Below are 20,083 nucleotides of genomic sequence, written 5' to 3' on the forward strand. Positions count from 1 at the left end.
CTGGTTACCTGTTAGTTTTCGTATTGTTTTTAAAAATCTTTTATTAGTTTATAAGGCATTGCACGGATTTGCTCCAGACTATCTTTCAAATATGATTACAGTATATGAACCGAGAAGGACTCTTAGATCTTCTGATTCTTTTCTTCTAAAGGTACCTCATAGTAGAACTAAAAAATTTGGTGATGCTGCTTTTAGCTGTTATGCTCCTCACCTCTGGAATAACCTTCCAGAGAACATAAGATGTGCTGAAAACATTAATAGCTTTAAATCTAAATTAAAAACGTATCTTTTTAGTCTGGCCCTCCTGTAAAATCTTATAAAACTTTTTTATATTTTGTGTTTGCTTTGTTTATAATGTTGTATTTTATTTTTCATATTTTGATTTTTATAAATTGTATTCTTTTTATGTATCTTAATGGGTCTATTTTACTTTTTAATTGTTCTTTTTAATTTTATTAATTGCTGTATCCTTGTCCTTATCCTTGTATTCCTTGTCAAGCACTTTGAATTGCATTAATTTGTTTAGAAAAGTGCTATTTAAATAAAATTTGCTTGCTTGCTTGCTTGCTATAATAATGTCCTGGGATGCATGTTCATTTATAGAACAGTTTGTCTATAAATTAATGCAGTAGAGTCTGTTTTACAGGCTTTGGGTCTCTTTGCCTCTGCTGTTCCATGTGGCCACATAGTTTTGTGCAATAAAACCCAACCTTTGTCAGATGGTCTGTCTTATTGGGGGATGAGGAATGGCGACAGACCCCAGAGTGAGTTTTAAACATTATTTGTTGAATATAACAAATAATTGTGTCTGATTTGTCTTAGTCGTTACACATTCTATGAACTAGACCTCAGCTCCACTCCAGGGGTGCAGGTGTTGTCGTCTTAGTGTGCTCAGCGATTTCACATGGACGGTCACTTGCTCATATGGCGACGTGAGTATTAGCGTTCCCAAAGCAATTCCGACGCAGCTCGAGTTCCCATGAAAGGGAACGTCTCGGTTATGTATGTAAACTTAGTTCCCTGAATAGGGAACAAGACGCTGCATCGCCCCGCCATACTCCCAGCATGCCCGTAAATGACTTGCTTCAGGTTTTTCAGAAGCTGAATGTGTGTGTTTTCAGGTAGGCTTTATAGTTTCCTGGTCAGTGACGTCACCCGCCTATGACAGATTTCATACACATACGTGCTTCACAACACAATCATGCAGAGGTGTTCCTCCAGCGTTTCCAACGCAGCGTCTCGTTCCCTATTCAGGGAACTGAGGTTACATATGTAACCAAGACGATAAACTGGTTCAAGCTGATAGAAAAGCAACAGAAATTCAAACAGCCACTCGTTACAACCGAGGTATGCAGAAGAATATCTCTGAACAAACAACATGTCAAACCTTGAAGCAGATGGGCTACAGCAGCAGAAAACCACAGCAGGTGCCAGTCTTGTCAGCTTAGAACAAGAAACTGAGGCTACAATTCACACTGGCTCACTATCACCAAAATCGGACAATAGAAGATTGGAAAAACATTGCCTGGTTTGATGAGTCTTGATTTCTGCTTCAACATTCAGATGGTAGGGTCAGAATTTTGCATAAACAACATGGAAGAATGGTTCCACCCTACCATGTATAAACGGTTCAGGCTGTTGGTGGTGGTGTAATGGTGGGGGAATATTTTCTTGGAACACTTTGGGACTCTTAGTACCGATTGAACATCATTTAAATACCATAGCCTGCGTACCTGCGTACTCAATCACCGGAATACTAATCACCACTACCTGCACATCTTCAGCACTGCTATCACCACCACCTCAAAAACCCCACACTCACACACAGTCACTGTCCGGTCTCGTTTGTACCTAAGCTCCATGTGTACTTACCTCAAGGACTCCAATCTGCTACTTACCTGCTTCCAACGTCTCCAGTGTCTCCAGTCTTCCCCGTGTGCTTCTCCAACTGTGTGTGAGTGTTCCCAGTCTCCAGTCTCCAACGTGCTTCTCCGTATTCCATCTGCAATCATCAAAAGGACAGTATCACTTCTTCTATCAACATACCAAGCTTCTACCATTGCCATATACTCACCGTATTTCTCTGCTGATATCAATAAAGCACTGTACTTGCTTTTACATCTGCCTCCGTGCCGTCTCTGTTGTAACACTGTCCCTTTTCTCTTGCATAACTTTAGTTTTTGTTTTCTTTCTGCACGTGGCGGTCACTCTCAGCTGATCCCACTCTGCAATCAGTGTGGCCGCTTGCCCTATCTCGCAGCTGTTTGTTATTTTCTTCTCTTCTTTTCTTTGCCAGTGTGTTTTGTTTCTCGTATGATTCATATGTACACTTTTTGTTGTTAACCAGTTTTCGGTCTTGTCGTTTGGTGTTTCTCTCTGTTATCTGGCCAGTTGTTCCATTGGATCCTCGTTCCCAGTCTCCAGGCTCCAACGTGCTTCTCCGTATTCCATCTGCAATCATCAAAAGGACAGTATCACTTCTTCTATCAACATACCAAGCTTCTACCATTGCCATATACTCACCGTATTTCTCTGCTGATATCAATAAAACACTGTACTTGCCTTTACATCTGCCTCCGTGCCGTCTCTGTTGTAACAGAAGACAGGACCTTACCAACAGGATATCAGCATGAGTTCCCAGGACCCATTTCAAGAGCTCGTTGACGCTTTGCGCCGAGCACTCACCCCACAACCCCTCCACTTCTTCCACTCCACCACCGATGATGCACACCAGTCCCATGGCCCGACCGGCGCCCTACTCTGGATCGGCGGAAGATTGCAGCGGTTTCCTCCTGCAATGTGAGTTGGTCCTGGAGATGCAACCGCATCTCTACCCCACCGACACGGCTAAAATAGTGTTCATAATCTCCCAACTGCAAGGCAAGTCGCTCCAGTGGGTCGACTCGCTCTGGACTCAAAAAGGTTCCGTGGTGAAATCATACTTTTCATTCGTCACCCACTTCCGCAAAGTCTTCATCCACACCGGCCATGGGACTGTGCCATAGATCTGTTACCGGGTGAACCAGTGCCTAGGGGAAGGATCTACCCCCTGCCAGTGCCGGAGGAGAAGGCCATGGAAGAATACATCGAAGAGGCCCTTAACCAAGGATATATACGCCCGTCTACTTCCCCTGCTGCCTCAAGTTTCTTCTTTGTGGCAAAAAAGGACGGAGGCTTGCGGCCCTGCATAGACTATCGTTCCCTTAACAAGATAACAGTTAAGTTCCGGTACCCACTTCCCCTCGTCCCAGTGGCCCTGGAACATCTCCGTGGTGTCACTGTGTTCACTAAGCTGGACCTCCACAGCGCATACAACCTCATCCGGATACGCGAGGGGGACGAGTGGAAGACCGTCTTCATCACGCCCACCGGCCATTATGAATATCTGGTCATGCCCTATTGACTTGTCAACGCCCCCTCCGTATTCCAGGATTTCATTCATGAGGTGCTCCGGGAGTTCCTCCACAAGTTTGTACTCGTGTATATTGATGACATCTTGATTTACTCCCGGAGCCTGGCCGAACATCGCCACCACGTTGCGGAGGTTCTCCAACGCTTACAGCAGTACCATCTTTTCCTCAAGGCAGAAAAGTGTTCCTTTCACCAGCCCTCAGTCCACTTCCTGGGATACTTCATTGATCACAGTGGCATCCGGATGGACAAGGGGAAGGTAGAAGCCATCAAGTCCTGGCCTGCTCCCAAAACCATCAAAGAACTCCAACGCTTCCTCAGCTTCGCCAATTTCTACCGTCGTTTCATCAAAAACTACAGTTCCATCGTCCACCCACTAACCAACCTCCTCCGTCATCAGCCCAAGTCTCTGTCCTGGTCCGAAGATGCCACCAACGCCTTCGAAGCCCTCAAGGAACCCTTCACCACTGCTCCCCTTCTCGTCCACCCAAACCCTGACCTGCCCTTTGTCATCGAGGTGGATGCTTCCACCACAGGAGTGGGAGCGGTACTATCACAGCAGCAGGGGAATCCAAGTAGACTCCACCCATGTGCCTTCTTCTCCTGCAAACTCAACCCGGCGGAGGTCAACTACGACATCGGTGACCGCGAGCTCCTGGCCGTCAAGCTAGCGCTGGAGGAATGGAGGCATTGGTTGGAGGGCGCCAATCATCCCTTTCAAGTACTCACAGACCATAAGAACTTGGAATACCTCAAAGCTGCCAAAAGACTCAACCCTCAACAAGCCAGTTGGGCCATGTTCTTCTCCAGATTCGATTTCACAATCTCCTATTGCCCCGGCTCCAAGAACATAAAAGCTGATGCATTATCCCGTCTCCATGCTCCTGAGGAAAAGAATGAATCTCCCGAAACCATTCTTCCAGAAACCATCTTTGTGAATCCCATCCAATGGTCCGAAGAAACTCTACCCTCCTCCAATGCCTCCTTCTACACTCCACCAGGTTGTCCCCAGGGCCTTCAGTACGTCACCCGGACACGTCGCACTCCACTGGTACACTCTGCTCACTCATCACTTGGCACTGGTCACCCGGGGGTCAATGAGACCCTCTCGCTGCTAAAGGAGCGCTTCTGGTAGCCCAACATGGCCAGGGATGTCAAAAGGTATGTGCAGGGCTGCAGGGAGTGTGCCATCACCAAGAGCCCTCGTCACATGCCAGCCGGCAAGCTCTCTCCGCTGCCCGTTCCTGAGCGACCTTGGTCACACCTGGGGGTTGACTTTATCACGGATCTCCCGGCATCGGATGGTCACACCTATGTGCTCGTGATAGTAGACCGATTCTCCAAGGCCTGCCGTCTCATCCCCCTGAGAGGTCTACCTACCGCCTTAACTACAGCTGAGCTCATGTTTAACCACGTCTTCCGATATTATGGAATCCCCGAAGACATCGTATCAGACCGAGGGCCCCAATTCATCTCCCGTGTCTGGAAGGCCTTTCTGTCGCTCCTGGGTGTGACCGTCAGTCTGTCATCCGGCTACCATCCTCAGACGAACGGGCAGACAGAACGTAAGATCCAGGAGATTGGCCGCTTCCTGCGTACCTTCTGTCATGGCCACCAGAACTCCTGGAACCAGTATCTGGGTTGGGCCGAGTACGCCCAGAACTCTCTCCTTCAACCTTCCACTGGTCTAACACCCTTCCAATGCGTACTCGGTTTCCAACCCCCGCTGTTCCCCTGGGACGGGGAACCCTTCAATGTCCCCGCAGTCGACTACTGGTTCCGGGAGAGGGTATGGGACTCAGCCCACCATCAACTGCAGAGAGCCCTGCGCAGACGCAGGATGACAGCAGACCTTCGGCGCTCCAATGCTCCGTCCTACCAACCGGGTAAGAAAGGTCTGGCTGTCAACCAAGGACATCAGGCTGCATCTGCCCTGCAAGAAGCTGAGTCCTCGCTTCATTGGCCCATTCACTATCACCAGTCACCCCGTCACGTATCGTTTACAACTTCCACCTCAATACAAAATTCATCCTACCTTCCATGTCTCTCTATTAAAGCCTCACCACCCTTCTGTTTCTCCCTCCACAGAACCTGACGTGGCAGCCGCCGAGCCCCCCCTTCCACTCATCCTGGACAACGGTGCTGCTTATGAGGTTCGCAAGATACTGGACTCCCGACGCCGTGGTGGTCTACTGGAATACCACGTCGACTGGGAGGGCTACGGCCCCGAGGAGCGCTCATGGGTGCCTAGAAACGATATCCTCGATCCCAATCTTCTACAAGCATTCCACGCCAGCCACCCTGACAGACCTGCCCCACGCCCAAGAGGACAACCACCACGACGTCGGGGTCCTCGGCCCTCAGGAGCGGGCCGTGGGAGGGGGGTACTGTCACAGACACGTCAGGTTCCACCTCCTTCCAATACCCACGCACTCAATCACCGGAATACTAATCACCGCCACCTGCACATCATCAGCACTGCTATCACCACCACCTCAAAAACCCCACACTCACACACAGTCACTGTCCGGTCTCATTTGTACCTAAGCTCCATGTGTACTTACCTCAAGGACTCCAATCTGCTACTTACCTGCTTCCAACGTCTCCAGTGTCTCCAGTCTTCCCCGTGTGCTTCTCCAACTGTGTGTGAGTGTTCCCAGTCTCCAGTCTCCAACGTGCATCTCCGTATTCCATCTGCAATCATCAAAAGGACAGTATCACTTCTTCTATCAACAGTTTTCGGTCTTGTCGTTTGGTGTTTCTCTCTGTTATCTGGCCATTTGTTCCATTGGATCCTCGGACGCTCTGAAACCCTTGATCATCGGATTTCCTGGTCGCGAGTTCACGCATCTAAAGTGACTTATTCTTCAGGTATTTCCTCCTGCTGTGGTCAGTCTGGACTGATCTTTATCAATGCATTTCCTGTGGATTAGATGCTTCCTAGACTATTTATCTGGTTTCTGACGATTGCCTGAACTGTGATTATTCCCTGCTCTATTTAGTTGAGTCTGGCCCTGAGCTCACTGTGAGTTATTTGAGCTGAATTAATAAAGTTTATTGAGCATATCTCTGCTTTTGGGTCCTTTATTACCGGAATCCTGACATATTGGTGACCGTGTCCATTTTTATAACCATAGTGTACCCATCTTCTGATGGCTACTTCCAGCAGAATAACGCACCATGTCACAAAGCTCCATTAATCTGAAATGGAACATGACAATGAGTTCACTTTACTCAAATAGCCTCCACTGTCACCAGGTCTCAATCCAATAGAGCACCTTTGGGATGTGGTGGAACAGTAGAGTCGCATCATGGATGTGCAGCCGACATATCTGAAGCAACCGTGTGTTGCAATCATGTCAATATAGACAAAATTCTCTCAGGAATATTCCAGTACCTTGATGAATCTATGATACAAAGAATTAAGGCAGTTCTAAAGGCAAAAGGGGGTCCAGCCCGATACTAGCAAGGTGTACCTAATAAAGTGGCCAGTAACTCTATTTCATTACTTCTACCTTAAAGAATGCTTCAACACCTTTTTCATAAATACATCACTTTATTTCATCAGTGCCCATTCTGCTGCTTCAGCCTGCAGGCTTTTTCCTAATTTTTTATGTTGACCACTATTCAGCTTTTTAAATTTACATCCAGTATATAAAGTTTGCCCTAGAAACATTGCAATTGTTCAAAATTGTACATAATAGCACATTATTATGCTATTATTATTCTTTTATTATTTATTTTTTTAGAACCTACGTTCCAGTAAAACCCACTATAAAAGCAAACAGGGACAAGGTGAGTAGCAGCAATCAACAATCAGTGCTTTAACTTATTTAGCAACCAATTAAACAACCTATCGGGCATTCACTCTCAATACATGTTTGAACATTATATTTATTATTATATTTATATAATAACACTTAAATAATAATGATTGTCTAATTGTCACAGTGTGATTTCTCTCTGTGGCCTCAGGTGATGATCCTCCATCCTGGTTTTCTGAAATATATTCAAGAGCGCTGGCTGCAGAAACATGGCAGATATCCATCCACTGGTTTTATTACACTCATATTTGCCTTGCACATCTGTGACCAGGTAAAACTCATAGGCCCAGTTTCACAGACAGGGTGTAGCCTAAGCCAGGATTAGGCCTTAGTTCAATAAGGATATTTAAGTATCTTTTTAAACATACACTAGAAAAAACATTACTGGTGTGCATCTTGAGACAAAACAATGGCACTGACATATAAGATATGTCAGTGCAAGTTGCTTTCAGTTAAAACAGCTCAAACTTGCATCTTAGTCTAGGACTAGCTTAAGCCTTGTCTGTGAAACTGGGGGATAGAATATTAAATTATAGAATACTAACCCCCCGGTTTCACAAAAAAGGCATAAGCCTAGTCCCAGACTAAAATGCATGTGAGAAGTAAAGAAACAGTAGTAGCAGTTTTCTTAGATGTTGAGAAGGCTTATGATATGTTCTGGATGGAAGGTTTGCTGATAAAATTAGATCAGATTGTAATAGGTGGTAGACTAACCCCCAGTTTCACAAAATCCATGTTTGAGCCGTTATAAAGGATTAGTCCACTTTCAAATTAAAATTTCCTTATAATATAATAATCCAAGATGTCTATGTCTGTCTTTCTTCAGTCAAAAGAAATTAAGGTTTTTGAAAACATTCCAGGATTATTCTCCTTATAGTGGACTTCAATTGACCCCAAAGTGCAGCTTCAAAGGGCTTTAAACAATACAAGAGGAGGAATAAGGGTCTTATCTAGTGAAACGATCGGCCATTTTCTAAAAAAAAATTAAAATGTATATGTTTTATAAACACAAATGATCGCCTTGCAATTGACCAGACCGCACTTCCGTATTCTTCAAAAAGCTTACGCTGTATGTTCTAAGCCTTCCCTATTCTACTAAAACGGAACTGGCGCCACGTCCGTTCCATAAATTGAATAGGGAAGGTGTAGGACATATATTGAAAGTGGACTAATCCTTTAACTGAAAGAAACTTGCACTGACATATCTTAAAATATGTCTGTAGCACAGTTAAAGTTCGTGTGTGGGAAGGAAGAGGACTGGGTTGACGAACAACTGCTGACTGAGCTTTTATTGAGAACAAAGTTCAACAGAAAGACTGTGCAGTGCACAACAACAGCAACATAAATAATCCACAAAGGGCTTCACTCCAGATTCGGTAGACACAATCCACAAGGGCTTCACTCCAAGCAACGCGCTGTGCCTCAGTCAGCAGTTCCCCTCTCTCTCACACACTCCTGCTTCTCATGGCGTCTTATCCTGTCTCCGCGCCAATCACTAGAACAAGACACAGGTGTTCGTGATTTGTATTCAACCCACTCACTTACCAAGCGTCTCCCGCTATTCTCTCCGGTTGCAGACCTCGCTGAACCACGCCCCCCTTGCCACATACCCCCACCGCCCGACTCAGCCGACCCTGCTGGCACAGCTCCGTCCACTGGACCATATCTGGTGCGATCTCAGGACGGCCCTTAAATGCTGCATATGCCGCTGCCAGTCATTACTATAGATAATAATATCTAGATAGTCAGCTGCATATGCACCATGGGGCCGCAGAATTTTATCCATGAGTCGCTGAAAGGTAGTCGGTGCCCTGAACAGCCCGAACGGAAGCGTAACGAATTGGTGTAATCCGAACGGCATTGTGAAAGCTGTCTTTTCTTTGGATAATGGCGACAAGGGGATCTGCCAATATCCTTTCGTTAAGTCCAGTGTTGAATAAAATCGAGCCGTACCTAGCCGGTCAAGCAATTCGTCCACCCGTGGCATTGGATACGCGTCGAATTTCGACACTGCATTCACCCTGCGATAGTCCACGCAGAAACGAACCGAGCCATCTGTTTTGGGGACCAAAACTATCGGGCTCGCCCAGTTACTGCTGGACTCTTTCTATTACTCCCATCTTAAGCATTGCCTCTAATTCGTCCTGAACTACCTTTTTTTTGTGCATTTCCCTGCGGCTCTTTGGAACTAATAACTGGGTTGTATCCTCTTTTGTCTGAGTGTCTTGGGTCACTTGGTACAACCTATCTTTTATAATCGCGAAATATGGATAAGCAAGCGGACGTCCAGGCTGGAGAGGCTGACCATCAATCACACAGACCTTTTCAAACGCATGTTTTAGCGTCTCATCCTGAGACTGCTCCAGGGGAAAATCATCGCGCTCCGGAAGAATTAGTCTTCCGGCTTCACTCTGTTCCCCTGCAGCAGCGCTCCCCGGTCCCTGATCAGTCTCTCCTACCTGCACTCATGCTTGCTTACCCCGCATTCTCTTTTCCCAAGAGGCATCCGAGCATAAACATCCCAATAATTGACTGAACGCAGGCCAATTTGTTCCCAAAATTATCTGATGCCGGAGGTGTGGGTTAACTGCAACCTCCACACTATGCTTTGTCCCCTGAATTTAATTATGACGGGCATTACAGGATATTTCACCACATCCCCGTGCACACACCGAACCCCAACCATGCGGCCTGTATCCAATGCCCCAGATGAAATCAGGCTTTGATGGACAGAAGTTTGGTTACAGCCCGAGTCCACCAAGGCCTGATAGGTACCCCCCTTGATATTCACAGGTATTTGGTACCTGCCAGCTTGACCAGGGGCAGCTTGTGGATCGTCGGGGATCCGGATCATCGTCCCAACTTCCATAACTGGACATTTATCCACAAAATGATCCGGATCCCCACACCGCCAACAAGCCGGCCCAGACCTGCCCGCCGCTCCTGTGGCAGAGAGTGGGTTGAATGGCTGACGCGGAGAAAGGGGAGAAGCAGGAGTGGGGTCCGTCTCGGCAGCAGGGAATCCCGCCCCCCTGGGACGAAACGCGAGGTGGGCCGGCAGACGAGACCTGGGAAGAGGGACAGGTCTAGAGAGAGAGGGGGACAAAAGAGAGGGAGAGAGAGAGACAGCTGGAAGGGGTTCGCTTGGCACGCCACCATGTGGTCCTCCGCCAATTGGATGGCTGAGTCCAGCAACGTGGGGCGGTGGCACTGGACCCACTCGGCCATCTTCTTCGGGAGCCGAGTGATGAACTGCTCCAGCACCACGCGATCGATGACCAGATCCACGTCGCTTCCCTCAGCCAGCAACCATTTGCGGCACGAGTCCCGGAGCTGTTGGGCCATCACGAAGGGCCGGCCGGACTCACCCAGGTCGAGGGAACGGAAGTGTTGACGATGTTGCTCCGGGGTCCGGCCAACCCGCTGGATGATGGCCCGCTGTAGGTCGTCATAGACCAGGAGGTTCGGGACTGGCAGCTGCTGTGCTGCCACCTGGGATTCACCTGAGAGGAGCGGGACCAGCCTCATAGACCACTGGTCCCGCGGCCATTCACTCGCTTCGGCGGACCTCTCAAAGAGCTTGAGAAAAACTTCTGGATCGTCCAGTGGGCCCATCTTATTCATGGGCAGGTGGACCAGCACAGCGGGCTGCCCGCGGGGCTCCCAAGGAACCTCCTGGTCAATCCAGCTCCGGAACGCCTCGCGGTCCTCCTGCTGGGTCTGGAGGATGGCTTGAAAGCACCGCTTCTGGTCTTGGCGCAGATCCAGCCGGGCCTGGTGCTGTTCTTGGCACCAGTGTAGCACAGTTAAAGCTTGTGTGTGGGAAGGAAGAGGACTGGGTCGACGAACAACTGCTGACTGAGCTTTTATTGAGAACAAAGTTCAACAGAAAGACTGTGCAGCGCACAACAACAGCAACATAAATAATCCACAAAGGGCTTCACTCCAGATTTGGTAGACACAATCCACAAGGGCTTCACTCCAAGCAACGCGCTGTGCCTTAGTCAGTAGTTCCCCTCTCCTGCTTCTCACGGCGTCTTATCCTGTCTCTGCGCCAATCACTAGAACGAGACACAGGTGTTCGTGATTTGTATTCAACCCACTCACTTACCAAGCGTCTCCCGCTATTCTCTCCGGTTGCAGACCTCGCTGAACCACGCCCCCCTCGCCACAATGTCATTGCCATTGTTTTGTCTCAAGATGCACATCAGTAATTTTTTTTTTTTTTTTTTGTAGGGCACGTTTATAAAAGCTACTTATATGTCCTAGTTGAACTAAGGCCTAATCCTGGCTTAATTTAAGCCCTTAATTAAGTCTTAATTTAAATCCTTGTGCAGTAAATTATACCATGACGTAGCTCGGTAAAGCCACATTTAAAAGCTTAAAAAAGTCTTAAAAGGTGTCTTAAAAAATTAAGTGTAATAGATTCACCATATAGATTTAATATGAAACTGAGCTTTGATGTATAGTTTGAAAAACTTGAAATTTATCCTTGTACATGACTTACTATTCATGATGTCAGTGCTGTCCTAATGCTGAGGCTGTCTAACCATTTTGTAATGTTTGATCTCCTCCATAGTGCTTTAAAATACAATAATCTGTGTAGAATTCAAATGGGTCAGATACGTTGTGGTCTGCACCAGTGCATGTGATTTGTGTGTAAGAAAATGTGAACAAGTGACTGATTTTAGATACAGCTTTAGCATATTTTTATAATTAAGGTGAGATGAGGTGAGGCTTCATATTCTATATAGACAGAATTGATTGGACAGAAAATCTGACAGAGTGATGTCAGCAAAATTGTTCATTCATATTGGTGACGGAGAGAAACTGAGAATTTTGAATGAATATCTTCCAATGGGAATTTTGTCATTGATTTGGCACACAAGCTTACAGATAATCTTAAGGCTAACAAATCGATACTAAAAGTGAGAAATTCAATTTTGATTTCATTTTACACTGTAATATTGGCTGTGTTTTAAATTCTGTCATACAAAATCTAACTTTTTTAATTTAAATTTCATTTAGAAATACACGGGTCATTAAAAAAGGTCTATCACAGACTCAACTTGCCACATTACATTATATAACAATACCGTATACTTGCTATGAGGGATATCAACGGAATTAAATTTTATACCAGTTTATAGGGGGAAATATTAATAACATCAACAGCTCAATATCCTAATGAATGAAGTAGCCTCAAATAATGTAAAGTATAGTCACCTAAAGGGCATCGTAGACACTATGTGGCAAACTTCTTACAAATGGGTCTGCCTTCAATTTTTTTTTTAACGATTAATCCACTGATGGCGAGCCAAGGTCGAACCCATGTGCAGTTTATTTACATGATTTGAGCTAAATACATGCCAGACTTGACTTCCCACATATCAAATGTTTTCTGGCCCAGCTCCGGGCCACACGATCACGTTTCCCTCTGCCCAAGTACCGCAAAGAATGACGGCCCTGAAGTGGCCCAGAACTGGATTAAAGACAGGGGTCAAACATGGGCCATAACCGGCCCGAATCTCAGCCAGTTAATCACCCTTAACTGGCCCTGAACTGGGCCAATACAGGTTTTATTATTGGTTCCAATTCTCAGCCATATGTTAACCATATCACCACCACCCTTTAACCAGAAACCCCAAAAATGAGCCATAACCCAGCCTAATCTTACCCAAACCATGTGAAATGAGTCACAAGAAAATTCAGTTCTCAAAATTAGTTTATTTAACAATATTGCACAAGCCAATAATAATAATAATAAATATAGCTGCAAGCAGCAATTACGGGGCCAAGCACAAAAACGGCACAAGAAGCCAGCCAACATGGCCGTGAGCATCAGACCAACAGCAGCAGTGAGCAATTAGAAAAAAAGTTATTAGCATTTTGTCAAGTTTGTTATAACTTTTGAGCACGAGGTGGCGCTGGTCCGAAACTTCTCAGGCTGCTTCAGGGCATTGTCCTGATGACCCATACCAAATTAATGAATTTTGGTCAAACCCATCAGAAGTTATAAGCAAAAATAGCCATTTTTCATATCTCCACTCCAGTAGGTGGCGCTGTGCTGAAACACTGTATGATGCCTCAGGTCATGCTTGTGATGACACGTACCAAGTTTGGTCTGAATATGTCAAAGCATTGTAGAGATACAGCTTCAAGAGTAATTTTTGCATCATCTCTCAAATTCTTTGCTCCGGTTTACGAAAACGGTTTGAGGAATCAACTTGAATTCCATAAATTTTTGTCGGCATAGTCTGAAGATGATCTGGTTCAATTTTCGTGAAAATCGGAGTAACGGCCTAGGAGGAGTTCGAAAAAGTATGTTTTTTTGAAAATTCAAAATGGCGGAAAAATTTTCATGACGGAAAATGACGTCATATGGTGCATTCGATTCGTCTTGACCCAAGGAATCAGAGGAAAAAAGAATTTTGTTTCTAGCCCTTACAGTTCAAAAGTTATTAACATAAACATAAGTGCAACTTTGGACAGCTGGTGGCGCTAGAGGGATTGAGTTAGAGACTCCAAATTTGCTGTGGACAAAGGTCAGACTGTCCTCTAACTGTGTGCCAAATTTCACAACTTTCCCGCAAGCGGTTCTATGGGTTACCATAGACTTCAAGAGCGGAAGAAGAAGAAGAAGAAAAAAAAAAAAAAAAAAGAACGCCAACAATAACAATAGGTGCCTCCGCACCTTCGGTGCTTGGCCCCTAATAACCACATTCAGAATTGTGTAACTGTGTGAAGGCTATTTTATTTAGTACAATCAAAGCATATCTTATTACCACCTCATGAATATATGAATGAATCTAGCACTGAAATGTAAAGATATTATAACGTAATTTTACTCTCAACACATATAGAGCAAATAAAAAAAAAAAATAGTTTACACATCAGAATGTTTGTATGTGTGAGGGAGAACTGGATCCTATTTAGGACTGTCCTCATGAAGTGAAGTACAGCTCTGCAGCCCCTCATTTCTCCACAAGTGCTCTCTCCTTATTCCATCTCTATCAGGAGCAGACTTTTAGTCTTGTCCCTGACAGCAACATAGTGTCGAGCCAGATCCGGCCCACATCTGGTCCGCGTGTAAACCACATGTACCAGATGTGGGCCGGATCTGGGCCACACTATGTTGCTGTCTGGGGTGGTGTCAGACAATTTTTTCCTCACAGCAGCTAAAAGACAAAATAATAATACAAAATTAATAAATACATATACAAACATTCATCCATCTACTGTAAATAAATGTAAGTAACAAATGAAAAATAAGGTTGCTTTGGTGTTTTTTACAGGAAATGATTGCCAATAATATAGCACTATTGAATGACTAACTGGCTTGTCAGAGTTTGACAACAGTATTATGACAAATAAGACCATTTTAGCAAACAAAAACCTTAAAAATGTTGAGATATGGAAACTGTGGTGTAAACAGAGTAACCAATGCACTGCTGAAGTACTGATAATGTAACACATTCAAAGCATAACATCTTATTTCCACCTCAAAAAAAAGTGCATTTAATTTCAAAATGTACTGGTCTGTCTTAAACAGTTACTTATTGCATAGGTTAATGTAAACTAACAATGACCTCCTACAAATACCAAAAACATGCCTTTGTTTATGTGACACAATGATTATTCCAGATTTGATTCTACATGACTGATGCAAAATGCTTACGAAATAACAAATTGCTTTCTTATTGTTTTAAGAATGTCTACTAGCTAAAACAAAAATATCGGACATAGACCTATCCTGATTATCAAAGTCAGAGATTAGATTTAGATATAATTAAATCTGATTGTACAACCTTTGAATCACTTTCAGCTCAAAAAGTCAATTACTGTTGCTGATTTTGCTGTGATTTTTCCTATCATTTTAACAACATTAGGCTACATTGTTCCGCACACCGGACAGGAAGCACCGCGCCTCGACATCCCGCAGGCCGGTCTATCTCACCTAGTGATGGGCATTCCGGCTCTTTTTCGTGAGCCGGCTCGTTTGACTCAGCTCACTGAAAAGAGCCGGCTCTTTTGACTCACAAACGCCTCTTTAAATAATAAATGTTTTAACTATGACTTTGACTATGATAGGTGTGAAAACAGTTCTAATTAAATTATTAAATGAAATAATACTCACAATGTCTCACAATTTCTTTAAAAATGCATTGATTTGTTATAAAAAAAATACTATTAAACATTTGTATTTAAATTAAAACTTTTTTATGTATAGAAACAACATTCAAAAGAAATACAATCTGAACAACATAATAGAACCCATTAAATATTAAAGAAAAATAAATAACTGAAAGGATTAAACTGGTCCCTCTCTTTCACTTTTTTTTATTGCCATATGAACTCTCACTAGTTATATTATGCATAACTAGCATGAACACACACACACAATGCTGGCCATATTTTTATTTTATGAGAGATTTGCATTCAGAAATGCAAGCTCCCTCACTTTCGACAGGCTGATGCTGTTTCTTCTCTCAGTAATAATTTGTCCTGTTTTCGAGAAAACCCTTTCAGAGGGAACGGATGTGGCCACTATGGAGAGTCTCCCTGTCATGACTTTAGTAAGCCGTGGGTAGATAGAGGCCTTGTTCTTCCACCAGCTCAGAGGATCTGCAGATCTTTGGAGGAGGGGCTCCTCCAAATAGGATCGGACCTCCATTATGGCATCTGCTGAGGGATTCCTTCTCGCCGAATCCCCAGTTGCTCTCTCATCAAACAGCATCCAAACAGCAGACATTTGTGGCAATACTGCTGGTGGTTCTGCTCCTTCTGCTTCCTGTTGCCCTGGTGTCTGAGCCAGCTGACTGCTGGGACTGTCCCTCCCTGCTGCTGAGGTGATTCTCTGAAGAGCCTCATCAAGCGCTCTGGCATCACTGAAGGCTAACTTCTTAAACCTGGGGTCAAGTGCAGCAGTTTCTGATAGCACATGATTATATTCCATTCTATGGAACTTTCTGTCCATTGATGAACATAGGGTGTCCATCAACTCTATCACTTGTCTTGTGGTTACATTTGCTTCTCTCTGGCGGTTGGATGTGATTCGCTGCAGACCCTTACATAGGAGTATCATTTTTGACGCTGTCACATAGCTAAAAAGAGAGAACAGATTTTATATATATATATATATATATATATATATATATATATATATATATATATATATATATATATATATATATATATATTAAAATACAGGATAAAATGTAGAAATAACTGCTTACTGTACCTCTCTCCACTGATCTCCACAGTAACCTGCTCAAAGGGCTCCAGGACTCTGCACACCTCCTCCACCATCTCCCATTCCTCTTGGGTCAGAGGATCAACAGGTGCATTGACAATGGCCAGGGTAGAGATGATAGCATCCTTTGACTCAAGAAACCTTTTCAACATATAAAATGTTGAATTCCACCTTGTAGGGCAGTCTTGTTTAGGCCTTAGCTCAGGCATTCCCATCTGGCATTGTGTAGACCTTAGTTTTACTGCACCCACTGTGCTCCTGTGGAAGAATTCCACAGCTGCTTTCACTTTGTCCACAGTGGGCTTCATCACCTTCAGAGCATCTCTTACAATCAGGTTGATTGTGTGGGCAAGACATGGATGATGGGTCCACTTTAAAATTTTTACAGCTTTGGTTATATTAGCTGCATTGTCAGTAACACAACAGACCACTTTTCCATCTACATCCCATTCTTTTGCCACTCTCAACAGTTCCTCTGCCAAGTTCTCTGAGGTGTGTCTGTCGCTGAACTCAAAGCAATCCAGAAGACAGCTAGACATTGAAAAATCTTCAATGAAGTGACATGTAACTGACATGTAATCAGTGGTCACTCTTGATGTCCAGCAGTCAGTGGTAAGGCAAACTGCAGTAGCTTTTTTGACTCTTTCCTGCACTGAAGCCCGTGTGCTCTCATACAGTTGTGGAAAAAGTGATTTTGAAATTACTTTCCTGCTTGGAATTGTGTACATTGGATTTAGACTCTTGCTATAATTTCTAAAACCTCTGTCCTCCACGATTGAAAATGGCTGGAAATCGGTGGCAAACATTTTAGCCAATGCAATATCAATTTGGCCTTGTTTTGCTACAGACATTGACTTTTGCATAAACTGGTCCATTATAGAAGACTGCGTTGCTGTGGGTCACGGAGTAGACCTACTTAACTGAGTGGATACATCTCCAGCTGCGGAGGTGCTGGGTCCAGACGCTCCACCAACATCACTAGCAGGACCACTTTGTCGAGGCTCCGCTAGCTTCACAGTTGGGTGCACAGTTCGCATATGCCGGTGTAAGTTGTGTGTAGAACCAGCTTTAAATGACATTTTTATTTGGCAAATTCTACACTGTGCTTTCACATTACCTAAATCATTAAAATGATTCCAAATGCCGCTGTGCTTCCGACTCATTTTGCTGCTTTTGTTTTTTTACAGCTGTTTTTCCTCTCCTCCGAGTTTCGTCTAGGCTACTCTGTCTGTGTGTGTGAGAGAGAGTTGGCTCGGCCCTCCCTCGCAGTATAATTGGTTGACACCGCGTGTATGATTGACAGGAACAGACCGTGAGGCTGATCAGACAGTCGAAACGAATGAGTGTGTGCACCAAGGCTTATATAATTATAATTTTTGTGTTGTTCTTTGAATTATTAATCTATTGTTTTAAATAAAATTAAAATCATTCATTACATAATGATTAAATTTCTATAGGCTATATTTTTAAAAATAGATTCGGCTCTTCAGATATGTGTGCCTGTATGACTACGTTCTTATCTAATAAAAGCATGCAAATGGATCCCTGCCAGAGTGATGATTCATTACAGAAGACTTCGACATCGCAAGATCCAGCTGTTTTTTCTCACCTGTGTGCCACGCTGGCAGCCCAAGCTAATCAACTCACAGCCCATCAACACCAGCTTAACCGGCTCACGAATCTCACGGAAGAACTGGTAAAGTCACTACAGGGCATTCAAGTTACCTCTCCTGCGGCGTCTCCGCCACCTGCCGCAGCCGCCATTACCCACGCGGCGAGCATGCCGGCGCCGGTGAATCCCCGCCTCTCTCTGCCTGGAAAATTTGATGGAGATCCTGCCAGATGCAAGGGCTTTATTCTCCAGTGCTCCCTCTTCATAAGTCAGCAACCCGCACTGTACACTACCGACACTGGTAAGATTGCTTTGATCTGTTCATTATTCACGGGGAAGGCTCTGGAATGGATTACGGCGGTGTGGAGAGATGATGGTACTGCTTTTCCCACTTATGAGTATTTTCTGCAGAGGTTTAAAGAGGTTTTTGATCACCCCAGTGATGGAAAAGGAGCAGGCGATCGTTTGATGGAGCTCACACAGAGACGTAGAACAGCGGCTGAATACGCACTGGCATTCTGAACGCTTGCGGCTCAAACCAACTGGGTGAGTGACACTCTGAAAGTCTGCTTTAGGAGAGGATTAAGCCAGGAGTTGCAGACGGAGCTGGCCTGTCCTGACGAGGGTAAGAGCCTGGACCAATTCATTGAACTCACAATACAGATCGACAATCTCATCCGCTCTCGTAAAGCTGGTCAGAGACGCTCTGTGCGTGCCCCATTACCTGTTGATACTGATAATTCAGAAGCCATGCAAGTCAATGCTTACCATTTGTCTGAAGAGGAGAGAAGCGTTGATTAACTCACCGTCTGTGTTTGTACTGTGGTAACCCAGGGCATGTGAGAAATAACTGTCCCGTTCGAATTCGTCCAGAGAACCCACGGTCGGTGAGTGAATCCAATCCTTACTATAGCTCAGATATGTGTGTCTCTGTGCCGGTAACACTGCTTGTTAACGATGTTCGGCTAGAAGCCAACGCTCTACTGGATTCCGGGGCAGCAGGGAACTTTATGTCCCTGAATTACGCCCAGCAACATCAGATTCCATTAATTGAATGCTCTTCTTCTCTCACAGTGGAAGCTATAGACGGCTGTCCCCTGGGCACAGGACGCGTAAATGCCATCACTCACCGTATCACCATGCTAAACGGTATATTCCATACAGAGAACATTCATTTCCACGTCCTACCTACTTCCACATCAGCCATCATCCTGGGTCTCCCATGGCTAAGGACCCACAACCGACATGTCTGCTGGAGAGGGGGTCAAATTATCTACTGGAACGAAAACTGTCTGTCCAACTGTCTGTCTCTATCACCACCGCTATGCATCAGAACCCCAGCGCCTATAACTCCGTTACCCCCTGCCTCTGGTCCCAGCGGCCTTGGAACAGCTACAGGCGGCACGCTACTTCACCAAACTCGACCTCAGCAGCGCCTATAACTTGATCCGCATTCGTGAGGGAGACGAGTGGAAGACAGCTTTCTCCACAGCCACTGGTCACTATGAGTACCTTGTTATGCCCTTCGGGCTGGTCAATAGTCCATCTGTCTTCCAGGCCTTTATTAACAACGTTTTCAGGGACATGCTCAACCGATTCGTTATAGTCTATATTGACGATATCTTGATTTACTCAGACAACATGGAGGATCATATCCAACAGGTCAGACAGGTCCTGAAAAGACTAATCAAGTATCAGTTGTATGCCAAAGCAGAGAAATGTGAGTTCCACAAGACCGTAACCTCCTTCCTTGGGTACATCATCAGTTCTGAAGGCGTCACTATGAATGAGAAGAAGGTCTCCACCATAATCAACTGGCCACGGCCCAAGACCCTTAAAGAACTGCAGCAATTCCTGGGGTTATCCAATTTCTACTGGCGTTTCATACGAAACTTCAGCTCCATCGCCTCACCACTTACCAGTATGGTAAAGAAGGGTCAACATACCTTAAAGTAGGGATGTCCCGATCACGTTTTTTTGCCC

General features: G+C 44.9%; 1 protein-coding gene across 1 annotated transcript in view; it reads left to right on the forward strand.

Moving 5' to 3' along the window:
* st3gal1l3 (ST3 beta-galactoside alpha-2,3-sialyltransferase 1, like 3) overlaps positions 1-20,083 on the forward strand; it is a 100,116-nt gene that overhangs the window by 41,776 nt on the left and 38,257 nt on the right. The window contains exons 4-5 of the mRNA XM_067411648.1: positions 7,161-7,206; positions 7,387-7,506. Coding sequence (XP_067267749.1) covers positions 7,161-7,206; positions 7,387-7,506 — 166 coding nt within the window. The remainder of the gene's footprint in view (positions 1-7,160; positions 7,207-7,386; positions 7,507-20,083) is intronic.

Source organism: Chanodichthys erythropterus, chromosome 15 (genome assembly GCF_024489055.1).
Source record: "Chanodichthys erythropterus isolate Z2021 chromosome 15, ASM2448905v1, whole genome shotgun sequence".
NCBI classification, from domain to species: Eukaryota; Metazoa; Chordata; class Actinopteri; order Cypriniformes; family Xenocyprididae; genus Chanodichthys; species Chanodichthys erythropterus.